This window comes from Struthio camelus, chromosome 16, assembly GCF_040807025.1.
Source record: "Struthio camelus isolate bStrCam1 chromosome 16, bStrCam1.hap1, whole genome shotgun sequence".
NCBI classification, from domain to species: domain Eukaryota; kingdom Metazoa; phylum Chordata; class Aves; order Struthioniformes; family Struthionidae; genus Struthio; species Struthio camelus.
Window position 1 is genome coordinate 20,300,983 of NC_090957.1, and position 17,403 is coordinate 20,318,385.

Here is a 17,403-nt window from a genome sequence, read left to right on the forward strand (position 1 = left end):
CAAAGGAAAAAATGCTTTTTGATGCAGCCAGGCCAGTCAGTGAAAGCTCCAGTCCTGCTGGCACTAAAGCATACATGTACTTTTACGTACACAATTGTGCATAAAATTACACAGGCACTCATGATTTTTACAGGATCAATACCCTGTAGTGTTATCTCCTAACCACAAACAGTTGGACTGGGAAGGAATTTTTAACTCAAAACAAACTCAAGAGAATCTTGTATTTTTTTTTTAGTACTCTGTGCAATCCTTCTAAGATCGATTTCCAGCCAGGTATCTTGTCCAAGCGCCAAGTTGGGCATAGTTAATATACTACTCTCAAGACTAAAACTGATGCCTCCTTCCAAAATGACTTTAACGGATGATTAGCTCTTTTTACACATCTCAATAATTTATGGAGACTATTTATTGAGAAGTCCAAATAGTGTTAGGTACTAAGGGCTAAATTCTCTGTGGGTGTGACATCAGAGGTAACAGTTGAGCTACTTCTAAAAAATTTGGCTTTCAGTTGATCCAAGTGGATTGTCCGGTGACTTGGTACACGGGTTTCATTGTTTATGAAATCAAAGCCCTGATGTAAGAAGACCAGGAGGTAAGTGAAATTTATTCCATTTTAAACGAGAATTCGATACAAGATGCCATCTTTAAAATTGGGAATTATATTTAGTAATAGTCAAGAACAATTTATTTAATAACAGACCTGAAGTACTTTCCAAGGGGCATTTATAGAAAAGTTACTTAATCCACTGCTGAAACTTCAGAAGGAACACAGCAACTGTCTAAGGGCTGACTACACAACACACACTGTATCAGAACAGGACTGCGGCCTTCAGCTGGAAGTGCTGATGGAAATTTCTCAGTTAACCTTGGAAGTAAAAAGATTAAGAAGAAAATAGTATGTTTAGCTTTATTATCTAAAGGTGTGAATGCAACAGAGAGTAGGTTTTTTGATGTAAAATGTATACAAGTAGAGTATTTTTTTAAGGAGGTTCATTTTCAATGTCAGATGCTATAAGTTACAGAGTGAGAAAAAAATATTATGTGATTTTTATTGCTGGTGCTCCTTACATAAGGCACATCTTAAGGCACAAGCAAGAAAAGAATTAGAATAGTTTAATCTGCATGGTTACATTTCCAACATACAATTTCTGTTAAATGTTGATGTGCCGTACACCAATTGAAAGATCATTATCAGATCATGAATTTCTCAGTCTCATAAAGTGGTAGCCAACTGGCACAATCAAAGGTCATCACAGATATCTAGCGGTATGGAAGCATATATTGTACAACCTGTCCCAGCAAGACTGTCTTTAGCAATAGCATAAATACTTAACAAGATCAATAAGGTGATAGATGGAAGAGCACAGCGTGCACACACACACTGCGTGCTCAAATGAAGAAACATGAGTTGGCATACAGACCACCCAAAACTAGGTCAGGATGTATCGATCAGACATCACAACCTCATCAGACAATAAGGCTCTCAGCAATGTTTTCCAGCTCAGACAGAAGACCCGCAAAGTCTCAGTTGCTGAACGCAAGCCATACCATCTAACCCCCACCAGCAGTTTACTGAAACCTGCGCTTAACGAAGTGACAGTGTGCTGCTGCTGTTTAGGGGGGGGTCTGAAAGCAAGAAAGAAGTAGAAGTGCCTGTTACAACAGGAAGAGAGGCTTAAAAGGCTATCAGATGACCAAATGTGATGTGAGGAATGACTGCCATGAGGTTTAGGGTGCCAGCCATGCCATGGCTGGCCTCCCATCCTGGCATCAGAGGCTCCAGCACCTTTCACAAAGATAATTAATTTGACCTCTGGCTGGGTGAATTTCTTTACTATAAAATAGCAAGAACGGGCCAGTTCAAGAGAGTGCTATTTGATGACCAAGGAAGAGCACGTCTATTAGCAAAGTCATTTTAAAACTAACAAAACGCTCCCCAGAGGGGAGGAAATCTGCTTGGGATGTCAGGGTAAGTGCTGCTGCTGCTGCTCAAAAGGTACTGCTGCTGCTGCTCAAAAGGTACTAACAGTCACTGGCACTGTATGTTACGGGATGGATTAGACAGTCTCACCGTCAGCCTGCACAAAAGCAACAAAGTGGTGTTTGGAGGAGAAAGGAAGTTTAAACTGTCTGCACCTCAGAGGGAAAAAAACAACTTGATCAGACGGCTGACAATCCTACTTTCCAGCTTTCCTGCGCTATAGGAGGAAATGCCTTTTCTCTAGCCATCAGAGCAACAGGTTTACTACCTAACATGCTTTAGGGAGAGGTAAAACGATAGGTCAGGTACACTCACAAACCTTTTTTCAACTGACTCAATTCTGTATTTTAGACATAATCGTTGCCTGAGAAGAGGCCTTCTCTGCAGCAAAGTCCCTCACCTCAAATACAAGCTATCCCCGTGGTTAGCTAACCAAATTTCCTACGTGGAACTGCAGAACAAACCAGGGCACCTGCAACTCTGCAAACAAAGATTTTTGGCAACTTCCTCATGACTAAAAGGCATGTTCCCTTAGACCCGCACCTTGTGTGGCCAATGCTGCACAGAACTCCCCATAAATTTATCTTTGTCACTGTAGAAAGAGTTGCAATTTGGTGTATACCAAAAGGAAGCTAGACGCAAGAATACCAGCGTTCCATCAGTTTAGCGTCCCAGAGTGACTTCAGGTAAGTTGTTTAACTTGCCTGTGTCTCAGTTTCTCCTTCTGTAAACATTATTTGGAAATCTTTTGATGAAAGAGACTACTCTCCTGGAGAACTATTTCAATTCATCTTACTTTATCTTTAAAAAACAGCCTAATGCTGAGACTTTGTTTATTTGAATTGGCACATCTCTCCAATTTAATTGAAAGTCAAGTGCCTTCAAAGGAGAGTGCCAAAGTAAGCACGTTACAACAGAAGTGCTCAGGGTTGCACACCTATTGCATTAAAGCTCTCTGATGCCAGGTAGCGTCCTAGAAGTGACAGACAGACATTGCTGAGCCTTGATTTTTCTTGTTCTCCTACTGTCTGTTTCCATACAAATGGTTAAATGCTCATCCAGTTTCTTCTGACCCTAAAACGTATACAGTTACAGGACTAGATCTTTTCCTGCTTGAAAACCACCTCTTGTGCTCCCAAATTATTACAACTGGAAATGCTGGAATGGAGTCACTGGAAAGGTAATCTTCTTTACATTTGTTTTAAGATCGTGTATCTGTTATATTGCTGCCAGCTGGCTAGAAGCGTCCATCAGTATGATCGTAACACCTCTGTAAAACATGGACTACTAGGCCCTTCTGCCACCGTCCCCAAGAGTTCAGAGGCTGTCTCCTTAAAGTGGCAAGGGGACCACCACTAAAAGGACAGACTAAAATTACTTCATCTGCACAAGCAAAGAAAAACAGTAAAACAGAAGAACAAGCTTAAAGGGTCAGCTGGTCACACAGATAGAAACATCTCCTTGCATTACTAATGGACTCCTTAAAACGTCTGCAACACTAATAGAGAAAGGCACGTCTTATTCATGAAAGACAGCAGGGGAAAAAGGAGAGAGTTGCTTTATTTATCAGGGATATAGCTACCAGTTATAAAGTTCAGGAAATAACAGATGACAAGCAAACTGCAAGTCCTGGAATAACATTAAAAAGAAAAATAAAGGGATATAGTGTCATCCACAGACGTCCACCCCTGGCCAGTAAACAGCAAAAGCATTTTTAGAACTAAGTTTCTCCCAGAGTAACAAATTGGTGGTAATGAGGGACTGTTCCGAAAGACCTATGATGGGATTCAGACAGTCCTGTATGTTCCTGAAATGTGATGAGAGCTTTCAAAAAGGCAGGTTAAGAAAAGCAACTCGAGGGGAAGCTCTTCTAGATTTGGTTCTGACCAATTGGGAGGAACCGTTGGGAGAACCTGAAGTTGAAAGGCACCAGAACAAATAATCCCAAGCCTACTGCTAAGCAACTAGCAGATAAAGTGTTAGTAAGTTAACGTTAACTTACAAACATTACTAACGTTAGAACTTACCACGGACAAATCTTCACAAAACAAAAACGCATTTCTTTCCCTTACATGCTAAAAGGCCTTGCAAACAGAGGACAGTCAATTGTTCCAGTAAATGTGGACTTCAGAAAAGACTTCTGACACCGTCCAGGATTACAGTTTCATAAACAATATATACATGAAACAACGATGGAGTGGTTGGAAGCTCAAATGATGATGAGCAACACTTCTGTTAAACTGGAAGCATATAGCAAGCGGGGCTTTGGGAAGGTTCTGATACCAATACGGTTTAATATTTTCTTTCTTAAGTTACTAGTTATGAGTTTGACATCAAACGAGGAATGGCTGCAGATGCTTTAGAATCAAGAATTTAATTCTAAAGGAACTTGACAAGTTGGCAAAGTAATCTGAAATGAACTGCTGCAATTCAGCAGGAACAAGTACAAAGCATCACACAGTGCAAGATCACTATAGTTAACATAGATAACAGTACAAGATAACTATATTAATACACAATGTGGTGATTGCTCATAGTCTTCTGCTCCTCATATACAATATCTTCTCATTCTACCCAGCTCTGACAAGGCCTTAGGTACAGTACTGTGCACAGTTCTGGACACCATACCTCAGGGAACATGGGAAACAAAAGGACGGGATGCAGAAGAGCGAAGCAAGATTGACCAGCCACCAAAAAACCATGACCTATCCAGAGACACTGTAAAGTACAAAATATCTAGCCTGTGACAGAGAAAACCCCAAGTGGTATGCAAATCACCAACACTGAACGAATAAAATGGCTCTTTGACACGGAAACATTAACACCACGATCTGAAAAGCCCAACTGCGCCCAGCTTATCTGAGCCATAAGGAATTAGGAGTGGGAGTGGAATAGCCCTTCTCCCAGCTGTGAGACCAACATCTCCCTGAGCTTCAAGCAGCAGTCACCATATTAAGTCTTGGCTTACTGCCACTTCACAGGGTGTCACTCTCTTCTTTATCCAGAAAGAGTTTTCCCTATCCAAACTAAAACATGTTCATTCCATGCTATTTGGAGTCACTGATCTTAATTCAGGTGTACTGCCAACTCTTTGGCCATATGTATGGCACTAAACTCCACACAAAGAGAACATAAGCAAATAATGCCCTCTTAGTGAACAAACATGGCCCAATTACCCCATCTGAAAGTCATACACAACTGACAGCTTTAAAGATATCAGCCAACACATTTCAATTTTCAGAAAGCTTGGAGATAGGCAATATAAAGAAACCCATCATAATACTCAACAGTTGAGATCTTTGAAAGGTGCTTAAGGAATTTAGACACAGATGTTTCATTAAACCCAATGCAAAATAGATGTCTCTGGTACAGATAAACAGACCAGAGGCCATTTTGGAACAGAATACTGGAAAACATTTTGCCACAGTAAGAACACTTGAAGCCAAACCCAGAACCTGGGCATAAAGGCAAGAGTAATTAGTTTTCAACTTGCTAGACAGCAATTAGCTTTCACCTTGAAAGAGAGCCTCTCTGGAATGGATGGGGTAACAAGTCTGAAGACTGGATCTAAATATTATTTTTACCCATACCTCATGTGACTTGCCAGGCTATCTTGAGCATTAGAAAGTCCTAGATCTGAAAGCGAATCCGAACAGACAGATACAGGAGACAAAGACCTCTCTTTCTCCTCTAGCAGGTCAAGTTTCACCAAGGAGCTAGTCTCATCTTCTGAGTTATCCTCTGACACGGAACCAATGATAAAGCGAGAGTGAGGGTTCATCTCCCCAGGTTTAGCTGGTGGGGTGGATTCTTCCATGGCTCCTCCAAATTGGGCTCTTAGCACTATAACAGGCAAAGAAAGCAAAAGACAAGACTTGAGGTTAACATCTGCAATTGCAAAACAAAGAACAAGAAAAAGCAAGGTTCATTTCTGATGAGAAATGCAATGTTAAAATACTAGAGCTGAACCCAGACAGGAGTCCAGGATCACTACTTCTGCTACAATCATTGACTTTACTGTTTGCACAAGGACTGCGAGATCAAAGCACCTGGTCATTCTGATCTGTTGCAAAAAGCTGGTAGTTTAGACAAAGCTGCAGCAGGCATGTGAAAGAAAATCACAGATAAGAAATTTCGGACTTCTAGTTACGTTTTTATTAACAATTTTTATTTTGATAGCATCTGAATACTGGAACTCATTGTGCTAGATATTACAGGCTAGATATAGGCACCAAAAGCTTGAGGCAAAATCAAAAAGTTTGAAGTTTTCAGGCTTAGAGAAGCCACATGGCAAAAATCATTGGATGCTGGAACAGCTACAGGATTAAATAAAGATCTTTTAAAAAAAAAAAAAAGAAGTGATTCCCCAGGAGTTCTCTATACAGATCATAGCATAAGCAGCAATATTTTAAACTTCTTCCACACACGGCTGTGCTACCTGCTTTATCCTTAACATGAAAAGATCAAGCTTTAGGAAGACTTTTCAAAGCTCATTCAGGTCCAAAGATAAATTACCATAGGATGATTTGAACAAATCTAACGGCCCACCACTGTCAAAGGGAGAGGTCTTCCCACCTAACTTCCTCTCTGCCCACAGCTGTACGCTCACACTGCTTACTCCCCACCAGCTCCGGTGCTTTCCAGATCCCTCTCCGAACTGACTCAACAAAATCCTCAGAAAAGTAACCCATGAAAAAAAAAAAAAAAGATCATTTCCTGCAAGGTTGGCAAGTAGAATCAGCTTAGCTATGGGTCTGACAAGCAGAGGAAGATACTGGTAAGAGACGATGGAGAAAGAAGTAAAACTTCCCCCTCCTGGCAGCAGTGAGCTGTTAAGACTGGCTCAGCCATCTTCTGTAACTTCACCCTGACTTTCACCTCTCAGTCTCAGATCATCCATGTCAATTAGGGGATGGTATCTACTATATGGTAATACAGTGAAAATTAGCGGCAAGTTTTCCAATCATTGGAGGAAAATGCTAAAGTTGAGGTCTCCATTTTCCATTAAAAACCATCACACAGAAGACTATCTCTTACCACAGGGATCTTTGAAGTATCAAAATTCAGTGTTACCAGCAAATGAATGTAACAATTTTAAGTATGAAAAAAATAAAATTGAGAAAGACAGAGCATGAGAGATGGAGAGAGAACAAAGGAGCACCCCACAGCACAGTCAAAAATAGCTGGGATGGGGAATACACCTTTGATGCACCCTGCTCTGCCTGATTTTGATGCACTTACATACAGGACTTCTGCACACAGATGGAAAACAAATCCTTAAAAAATTAGGAATGTTTATGTACTAACCTCTGGTTAGTCTTGCAATCTGAGCAGATATCCACTTCCAAAATGAACTGGAAAATAAGAGAATTATCAAGAAAGTGTTATTATGAAGACTACTCTAGATGGGTATTCCTGACTATATCAATCAATAAGCACAAGACTGTTGAGAAAAAACAGCACAAAACAGGTTACATAGCTTGTGTAGAGTAAAGTCACAGAGTAAACCAGAAACTCAATCTAAGACGCTCAAGTCGAGCTGCAACATCTGCTGCTACTCCATCATTCTGGCAACTTTTGAGCCATGTGTTAGCACACGCAAGATAAAGACCTGATCATCCCCCATGTATTTCAGTCTAGTTTCTAGAAGAAATGAGGCTTTGTGCCAGGGCTATCTACCTACGTCAAACTCCTCTCCATCACCTCTGAACTTCCGAATCTGCTGGCCAATCTCAATGCTCAGGAGTAAATCTCAACCCTAACTATATTCTTAAAAACCTTACGGACAATTGATGGGTAGAAGCACGGGTGACATACCATATTTTCACATCAAGAAAATAGTAGTTTATCTGTAAAAGAAATTATGATGCAGCAATACAGACGAGGGCAAGAGACAGGGACGTTTATGTCCAGGCCCCAGTCTCCCCATAGCTACTTCACTACACCAAAAAGACTGTTTCAATCCTTAACTTTCACTGACTTCCTAAACCAAAGAGAAAGCTTTGCAAATCCTGCTAACTAGAGCGATGTTACGCCAAGTACAGGGATGCAGCTTCACTGGTTTGATACAAACACGACAGCTTTCATCCAGTTTACACAAGCAAAACTGGACCATGTTGTAATACAAACAGGACACGATCATGATTTTAATTAGAGCACAGACCAGGAATTTATAGATACTTTTATCTTTAAACACCATGCTCTTTCTTTTCATCAGTAACTGAAAATTAAAAACAGATCCAACTGGCTTACGCACTTTCACCATGAACGTACTTGACTGAATTATTTAGATCAAACTCTGTGTTGATATCACTGCTCTCACAAACTCCAGTTTCACTGGGGCCACGGGAAGTTCATTTTACAGAGAGACGAACTTAATCATTTTATGACTGAAAAGTTGTAAGTGTCTGCCCAATATAGGCATTAAAGGGTGATTCTATCTGCCTTTTTTGAGGGTACAGAAGGGGAAGCACGACTGTAAAGGCTGCACACTTATCTGTCAAGTACAGAAACTAAGCCACTTAGGACAATTTCTTTCACTGATCTGCTTGGACAAGACTTATTCTCATCACTCAAATTACACACAGTAGACTGCTCAGAACATTCAGCTACAAAATTGTTTCTGAGTTATTAGCCCAAACTATCCGAAACAGAGACACTTGTTGCGTGTATATGCCAAATCACAGTGAAAAAAGTACCTACGTTTTTTCAGTTCTCAACTCACTCCAACAGTTGGCTTCTTTTTTTCAAATTTTCCTTTACACACACACACAAACATGAAGACAATATTTATGTGTATATTTATTCTAGCATCAGACACTCCTTGACAGAATCTGGGATAGCCAAATGACTGTTAGCCAAACTAACTTCAATCCTGCTTAATGAAGAAAGATTTTTCTAATTTCAAGAACATATACATTAATAATCAAGTTTCGAGGCTTTTTTTTTAAGCAGAGAAAGAAACAGAGGCAGAGGAGGAGAAACGTTTCATGCTACTATTCCATGGGAAAACATCAAACTAATGCCAGGGCTGCCAATTCCCAACCCCATGCTCAAACAACTCGACTCAAATGCCTTGTTTGTGCAAGTCGTTATAAAGCAGTTAGTTATCCATGAAGCCCCATTCCAGCACAATTACCCACGCACCTCAGCCCCTTTCTGCAGCCCTTGCTCTTCAGTTCCAAAGTCACAAGAGTTCTTTGAAAATGTTGTGATCAGTAGTATCTCAACCTTGCATCAAATTAGACATACATGCAGCTTGCTCTCAGTATGCTGAAACTCATTATTCATACCTAATTGAATTTCAACATTGTTTTGCAGCCAACTAAAACGTACAATTTCTCAGCCATCTCCTTACAGAAGCCTTTGCTTTCCATACTGCAGACAGAATATGAAAGTCTCAGTAAACCAGGGCACATTGTATTCTTTTGAAGCGTTAACTGCCATAGTTTAAAACACAGCTTCTTCACTTAACTTCAGCTAACCACCAACATAATATTCGCACAGCATTAACCTTAGCATAGGTGCCGTTTGTTTTAATAACGTTGAACTAGACCCTGAAAGACAAAGTTGCCTGGCTCCTCTACTCTATGTACTCCCTACACTTATTTTTGCAAGCGTCAACTACCCGTCGTCTAACAGGGCAACTTCTGCAGAGACTGAAAAGATTATAAATTACAGAAGAATTCAGATTCAGAATTTGGTCCTGCAAAGATTTACGAACATGTAACATCATGCACTTCAAGCCTGCTCAGTTACATTAGCATACGCTAAGTCACAGTTAAGGCTTTACAAAAATCTAAGCCACATCGTCCTCCTTTCTCCTGGGGAAATCATCTCATATTAAAAGTCGGAAGATGCATAACATTTTTTAAACTCCTCAGCTCTGAAGGCATCACTGAATTTAAAACGCAAATCGTGTTCTTTGTATGCCTCGCACTACAAGCAATGAAAACTCTGTAATCCAAATTTAAAAGGTAACATATCGAGTTTTGGCCTGAGGTGGAACAAAACCTGATTCACTTCTTCACAGCTATCCTATCATTAGGAAAACTTTTGGCTTGCCAATGAAATGCATATAAAAACTTCTAACGTCTAATATTCTTACATGACAACTTCATTTTAAGATCATTTTTCTACTGTAAATTACACCTAAGCATGAAACGTATGTAATGTCAATCTGAAATTAAGTTTTTAATTTTTTTTGAACCACCCCATTCTGAAAAGAGTTATATTACTGAAAAAAATAGTATTATTTCAGTGAAAATTAGTTGTAGGTTCCTTCAAAAACACAGCATAATGCCTCTACAATATCGGTAAGTCATAAAACAACGAATTCTAACAAAACTATCCGTATTTAAAGGCCTCCTATTTAAAACCCAAGGATCTGTGATACTGTTAATCAATACAAGTTATTTTAGAACAATGAAATGGACACGTCTACTCTCACCAGCTTTCTCTCACCACCTACTTTCACTACTTATTTGCTTTTACTCAAAAACAACAACAAATCGGCTACCTTCCTACCTGTAGCAGGACTGGAAGCGAATTAGAAAATAGAGGGGTGATTTTTGTATCAAGACGGGCCATTAAGCAGTAAAACATTCACCTCCAGAACTACCTGCCTGCGTTCTTCCTCCAAGCCAGCTGCCGCTGTATCTTAAAACTTACTCTGAAAACTTGTAGCTCTTACACAATTAGTGGGCCACTGCTTCAGCTCTTCTGCATCTGAGCCAAAAAGTCAAATTTCACAGAGCAATTAAAGTCACATCTACCTATTAGCGTAGGCCCATACATTCTAGTTAATAATTGGACAGTGACAGTTGCTGAGAAGAACAGTTCAGGGTAGGAAGTGAAGCAAAGTACTGCGAAGTTCCTTTGCTTCATTTGCATTGAGAGGTACTTTACGAAGTACAAACCACTATGTATGTCCACAGGTTAGTAGTTTTAGTTAGCTAATTTTAATATTTACCATATCAATGTTAAACACACATAAAGCTAAACGTACAACTTGAATATAGGCTTCCTAGCCTCCTGGGGGGAAATAATTAACTGTCACTTTCAAGAAGAACACAGAGGCAAAAGTCACAGCCTCTGTTTACATCAATCCTAGTTTGGTAAAACACCCAAAACTGTGCCTAAATCCCATCGTCTTTGACGGGACTGGACACCACTTAAACGTTCTGCTGAATTTTTACAGCCTGCTAAGTGGATCCAGACTACAATTTCACTTTGGACCTCTTTTATCTTGAAAACTTCACAAGCCGACTTAAAAGGGGCCAGAAAAGCAGGGGAGAGAATGATCTGAATTGTTCTAGCTTTACTATTTCTGAAGCACCCGAAGTTCGACAGCACTTTCCAGAAGGCATGCCCAAGCTTCCTTCCTAAATCCGCCCCCCAACCCCCACTCTTTAGGGAGGGAGCTTGAAATCACAGCAGGAACAGAAGGGGGGCGACCGGGAGGGAGGTGGAAGCCGGCACAACGGACGCCTCGCGCTCCGCGGACCTCGACGGCTCCAACACCCTCGCGTTTACCGCTGCGAATTAACCCCCTTGCATCAGGCAAAGCAACAAAACCACTTGTGGCGCGGCGCGGCGCGGCGCGGCGGGGCGCGGGGACCCGGCCGCGCTGCAGCGATGCTCCGCGCAGCCGGCCGCCGCGAACGACAGGCACGCGCCGCCAGGCGGGAGGCGAACGGGCCGGGGGCGGCGGCCGAGGCGGCGCGAGCCGCGACGTGAGCGGCGGCCCCGACGTGAGCCACCCCGCGGCCCGGGCGGCCCCTCCGCCCGCCTCGGCAGGCCCCGGCGGAGGAAACCCGCGTGCGCACGCTTCCGGCCGCGCGGGGGGCGCCGCCGCCGCGCCGAGGCGCCCGCGCAGCCCACAGGACACGCGGCCGCGAACAAAGCGCCGCCGCCCCGAGCTCCCTCCCCGACCGCGTCCCCGTCCCCGTGCCCGCTCAGCCGGCGGCCTCCCGCCGCCGCCGCCCCCCAGCCCCGGGCCCGCCGGGCTGCCCGCCCCGCTCACCTCAGGGCGCCGCGAGCCCCCGGCCTGGCGCAGGGCAGCGATGCTGACGGGGGCGCGGCGCTGCCCCCCGCCCCCCGCCCCGCGCACACCATTCAGGGCGCGCGGCCACGCCCCCGCAGGCCACGCCCCTCCGCCCGGCCACGCCCGACCCCCCCCTCCTTTCCCCTCATACACACACACACACATGCGCGCGCGCGCAGCCGCGCGCGGCCGCTCCGCCGCCGCGGTGGTGTGATGCGAGAGGTTACCTCAGGTCAAACACCTCTAAGCCCTCCCCCTCTCCCCGAGCGCCGCCAGGCGCCTCTGCTATTGGCTCGCGCCGGTCACGCAGCGGGGGGCGTGACCAATCAGGCAGCGCCCGCGGGGCGTGGCCAATGAGGAGATGCCTATGGCCTGAGCGGCCGGGCCGGCGCGGCCACTGGCTCCCGGCGGCGAGGGGCGGCGCCGCGGCCGCCGCGCTCCGGCCCCGTTAACCCGCGCCGCGCCGCCCGGAGCCACGCGGGGCTCTCCCGAAACTGCTGTATTTCAGGGAAACCGCCCAGAAACGGCGCCAGCTGCCCCCGGGCAGTGGGGGGAAGAAGGCAGGCACGGCCGGGGCAGCGAGGCCTAGGACACACAACGGGGCCTGGCACACACCCCGTGTCCCCACACGCAACGGGGTCCTGACACACAACGGGGCCTGGCACACACCCCGTGTCCCCACACGCAACGGGGTCCTGACACACAACGGGGCCTGGCACACACCCCGTGTCCCCACACGCAACGGGGTCCTGACACACAACGGGGCCTGGCACACACCCCGTGTCCCCACACGCAACGGGGTCCTGACACACAACAGGGCCTGGCACATGCCCCGTGTCCCCACACGCAACGGGGTCCTGACACACAACAGGGCCTGGCACACACCCCGTGTCCCCACACGCAACGGGGTCCTGACACACAACAGGGCCTGGCACACACCCCGTGTCCCCACACGCAACGGGGTCCTGACACAACGGGGCCTGGCACACGCCCCGTGTCCCCACACGCAACGGGGTCCTGACACACAACAGGGCCTGGCACACACCCCGTGTCCCCACACGCAACGGGGTCCTGACACACAACGGGGCTTGGCACACACGCCACGTCCCTGTGCACAACGGGGTCCTGACACACAACGGGGCCTGGCACACGCCCCGTGTCCCCACACGCAACGGGGTCCTGACACACAACGGGGCTTGGCACACACGCCACGTCCCTGTGCACAACGGGGTCCTGACACACAACGGGGCTTGGCACACGCGCCACATCCCCGCGCACAACGGGGCCCTGACACACAACGGGGCTTGGCACACGCGCCATGACCCACGCACAACGGGGCCCTGACACACCACAGGGCCTGGCACACACGCCATGTCCCCACACACAACAGGGCCCTGACACACAACGGGGCTTGGCACACGCGCCACGTCCCCGCACACAACAGGGCCTGGCACGTGCAGTGTGTCCCTACCGCGGAGCAAATCCCCAGTACACAATGAGGCCTGGTACACGCAGCGTATCCCCACATGCAACAGGGCCTGGTACACAAAGTGTGTCCCCAGCGTGAATGGGACCCCGACACACAACAGGGCCTGGCACGCGCAGCAGGGCCCTAACCCACAGCAGGGCCCTAACCCACAGCAGGGCCGCACGCTCACAGCAGGCACCAGCCGTGCAGCCGGGATGTCCCCGGCCATGCAAAGTGACACGCCAGGCACTGCGTGTTCACACAAACTGTGTATATGAAGCATGTGCAGGATGCACCCCATGCACGAGAGCACTTTGTGGGAGCAGGTGCGTTGACATGCCCTTGCGCTATCGGGGGCGCAGGAATGCGCGGGGCAGGTGGACATGAAGCAGGTAACACAAAGGCCAAACACGGTGAGAACAAGGCAAAGCAGGCCAGGCACTGCCAGAGCACTGCCTACTTATTCCCTTAACAATTTGTTCTGCAGATGCACGATAAGTTTAAAGAATTACTCATTCCCTTTTTTTTCCTTTTTACGTTTTGCTGAAAGATTGTTGCATTACAGAGTTGCTGAAATTTAAACTTGATAAGCATTGCAAACTTAAGTCCTAAAGCTGCTGGATCTGGTCATCTGTATGGGCAGACCCCTTCCTGCAGAGAGCCGCAGTGGAGATGGGGGCGGGGGTGAAAGCTAAGTACCCGCACAGATGGTTTCGGATCTATTCAAGCCATTACCGCTGCGTTCAGCTCTGCGAGCACCTTCCTGTGGTGCCCTGAGGAACACAACACCCCTAGGGGGTGGTCAGTGCACTTGTCCCTCCTCTCCTGCGTGGAGGGAACAGCATTTTGGTGTATAACTTGTAGACTGGACTTTTCATTCCTGCGCTTCAAATAAAAGGGTTGTGCCAGGTTTATGACAATCCACCTGCGAGAGCGCATCCTCGGTCTGGGGACTGCTCTGGGTCTCAGGCTCGCAGGAGCTTCACCGCAGCAGCAGGAACAGTAACACAGCATTGAAGTTTATCAGCCACAGACGTCAGTTTAAAATTCCAGGCAGTTTCTTTTTAAAAGGTATTTTAGGACTGAGCCACTAGGTACTGGGGATGTGAGACTGTGCTCTAATGGAGAGCAGTGGTACTGTGTAATATATGCTAGAAAATCTTGTTTGGGGCTCTGCAGCTTTGCAGTTAATAATATTATTAGGGAGAACTGACCGTGTTCTCACCTCCATCAGGACTAAATCTAGAAAAGGGTCAGGGGATGGACATTTTTATTTATATCTCTGTAGATGCATCTTTTATATAGAGGATCTTCCCTCACTTAAAGATTTTTATGAAGGTGTTAAAAGAGAAGGTTGGCTGATGTTAGCTTTATCATGTACAGTCCCGAGCCCCAAATCACACAAAAGTGAGTGGGAGTATTTGGCATGCTGAGAGACTGTGTCCTAAATCACTGATAATAACTATTATACAGAACTTACAAAATCAGAGATTACGACAGGTGCTTAGTTCATCCCAGCAAGTACTTTGAGTACTTGGTCATGCTAAAACCTGCATGCTGCTGGCGCGCCCTGCCCATTTCACCCATTCGGCTAATAAATACTACTCAAATACCACTGGAGGAGGGATTGCTACATATCATTAAATCTTGTAGCAACTCTTCTGTTCAAGGGCAAAGTGAAAAGAACACATGAAACAGCAAATAAAGTAAATCAGCCTTAAAGCGTGCATTTGGAAGGTGCCTTTGAAAATAAGCAGTAATAAAAGCCTTTGGCCACCCTCAGCTTTGACGGCCTCACAGCAGCACTTTATTTATCGTTATAACACTAATGCTTAGGCTTTTTCACAGATGGATCCCAGTGCACATCGCACAGAAGGATAATTGTTAACAGCCTATTTACATACAGCACAGAAAAGATGCCAAAATATTTATGTGAGTTGTACACAAGCAAATAAAAACTTGGCCTTAGCATCTTTCACACCTGCTCTGAACCGCTGAAGCCAACAACAAAATCTCTCTTCATTGTAAGCAGGAACAAGTGCTGGTCAAAAAGTTTTTACAAAGGAATACAGTTTAGGGGGAATTACTGTAATTGATTTAGATGGAATATATTGCAAGGTAAGAAGCACCCACCAATTATCATTAGCCACACTGATTCAAATTCTGCATTTAGGACACTGGATGAATATTGTCATGACCTACATAGGAGTAGATATGGATTCCAAATTTCCCTCTATTCTATACTGAAATAGTTGAAAAGACTGGTTACAAATGTGTTAAAGCTTCAAAATGTGGACAGCAATAATGTATGCTTTAATACAAACTGTATCAAACTGGCTGGGTATTATCAAGCACAAAGCTCAGACATATGTTCCAATAGTTTTGCCTGGAAAGCGATTTTGAACTGTGATCATATTTCTGCCTCATGGAAGGGTTAGAGCATGGTGAAATGCGTGTCTTTTTTTCTATTATGTACAGAAATTGGACACAGTATATTATTTGCTTTTACGTGACTTATAAGTGCATAGGCTGTTTACATGTGCAACCCCTCCCCCCACACACTTTCTCAAAAAAGCAAGTGTAGCCTTAATAGTGCAAGTAAACAACTTTCAAAAAATACAAGGAAAATGTTATTACCTTCTATGATTCTAAACTCAGGGTTCCACGTCTCTTCCCCTGGCTCTGATAACATCACCAGTGCAAACACCCGAAAGATCATCCCAGGTTAGGGGGGGTTAGTGACACCATCCATCCTGGCACGATTCACATCCTGGCAGGCCAGTAAAAGAGAGAAAGGTCATATCACTTTTTAAAGTAAAAATCATGTTATAGGTATTTAGGAGAAGTTACAAAAGATTTTAGACACCAGCAATAAAATATTAATCCTTGCAACACTGACAGGACATGTATGTTTTTAAGGACAAGAAACAAATCAAGTAACTTAGTCTCTCCACTTAGCAGATGAGCTGCCATCATTAACTCAGCCCACAGGACATGCTGGTTTTGTTCTTAAGTTTTCTAACAGCTTCAACCACTCTAAATCATCTTGTAAAACTACCAAGTTAGGCTTATCTCAGTATTCCCAGCCCAGGAAGAGAAGCAGCAGAAGGAACCAGAAAGTGAAACTCAGGACTGCGGCTGGGATGGTGAACATCTAGTAACGGTATTAGACCTCATTTAAAAACCTATTTAATCATTTCAAATTCTTCAAAATATAATTCTTTTTCATTATGTTAGAACTTTTATTTACAAGGCTGAGAAATTGGGGATTCCTAATGGTTTTGTCTTCAGAAAGTTGCATTAAAAATCAGCAAGTATGGATGGAAACAAGCTTAAGAAAAGATATAGAAGAGCCTTATCCAAACGTTTAAAAATTCTTCCTTCCTAATGTGTGTCACAGATATTACACACATGCTTTTCAGATAAGCTGGGCACACACTTGTCGACAAGATGATGAAACCCTCCTCTATAGAGGATCCTAAAAAGATCTCTCCCATGGAGATCCACGCACTGCATTTCGCAAGCTGAGAAACATTGAGTTGAGTGAATATTTTTATTTTATTTTCCATTAACATACTATTTCCAAAGAAAAGATTGATTCAACCAGATAATCATTAAAATATGTTGATTTGCAGCTACATATTCTCTTTATACTGCATTTGGTACATCTAATGTGTGTGTGTGGGGGGGGGTTTGTTTAGGTTTTTACATTTCTCACGAAGATTCATGTTCTTATTTTTCACAATAGACAAAGCTGAATACCATGCTCATTTACTACATTCATTCTTTATGATTTGTGTCAAGTTGCAGTTTAGGGTAACTGGAAGTCAATTATGAACAAGTGCAGAATTTCAAAAAATACTTAAGATAATCCTAAATGTAAGGACCAATTTATCAGGAGGTACTCCT

At 44.5% G+C, this 17,403-nt stretch overlaps 1 protein-coding gene across 7 annotated transcripts in view; it reads right to left on the minus strand.

Annotated features, from left to right (window-relative positions):
- ACACA (acetyl-CoA carboxylase alpha) overlaps positions 1 to 17,403 on the minus strand; it is a 154,236-nt gene that overhangs the window by 136,419 nt on the left and 414 nt on the right. For 4 of the 7 annotated variants that reach the window (XM_068910466.1, XM_068910464.1, XM_068910465.1 and 1 more), the window contains exons 1-3: positions 12,006 to 12,127; positions 7,289 to 7,335; positions 5,572 to 5,824 (exon numbers count right to left, since the gene is read on the minus strand). In XM_068910466.1, coding sequence (XP_068766567.1) covers positions 5,572 to 5,824; positions 7,289 to 7,335; positions 12,006 to 12,097 — 392 coding nt within the window. In that variant the 5' untranslated portion in view covers positions 12,098 to 12,127. Of the gene's footprint in view, positions 1 to 5,571; positions 5,825 to 7,288; positions 7,336 to 9,127; positions 10,564 to 10,651; positions 11,504 to 12,005; positions 12,128 to 16,131; positions 16,265 to 17,403 lie in introns of those variants that run through there. The other 3 variants (XM_068910467.1, XM_068910468.1, XM_009672886.2) reach the window with 3 other exon arrangements.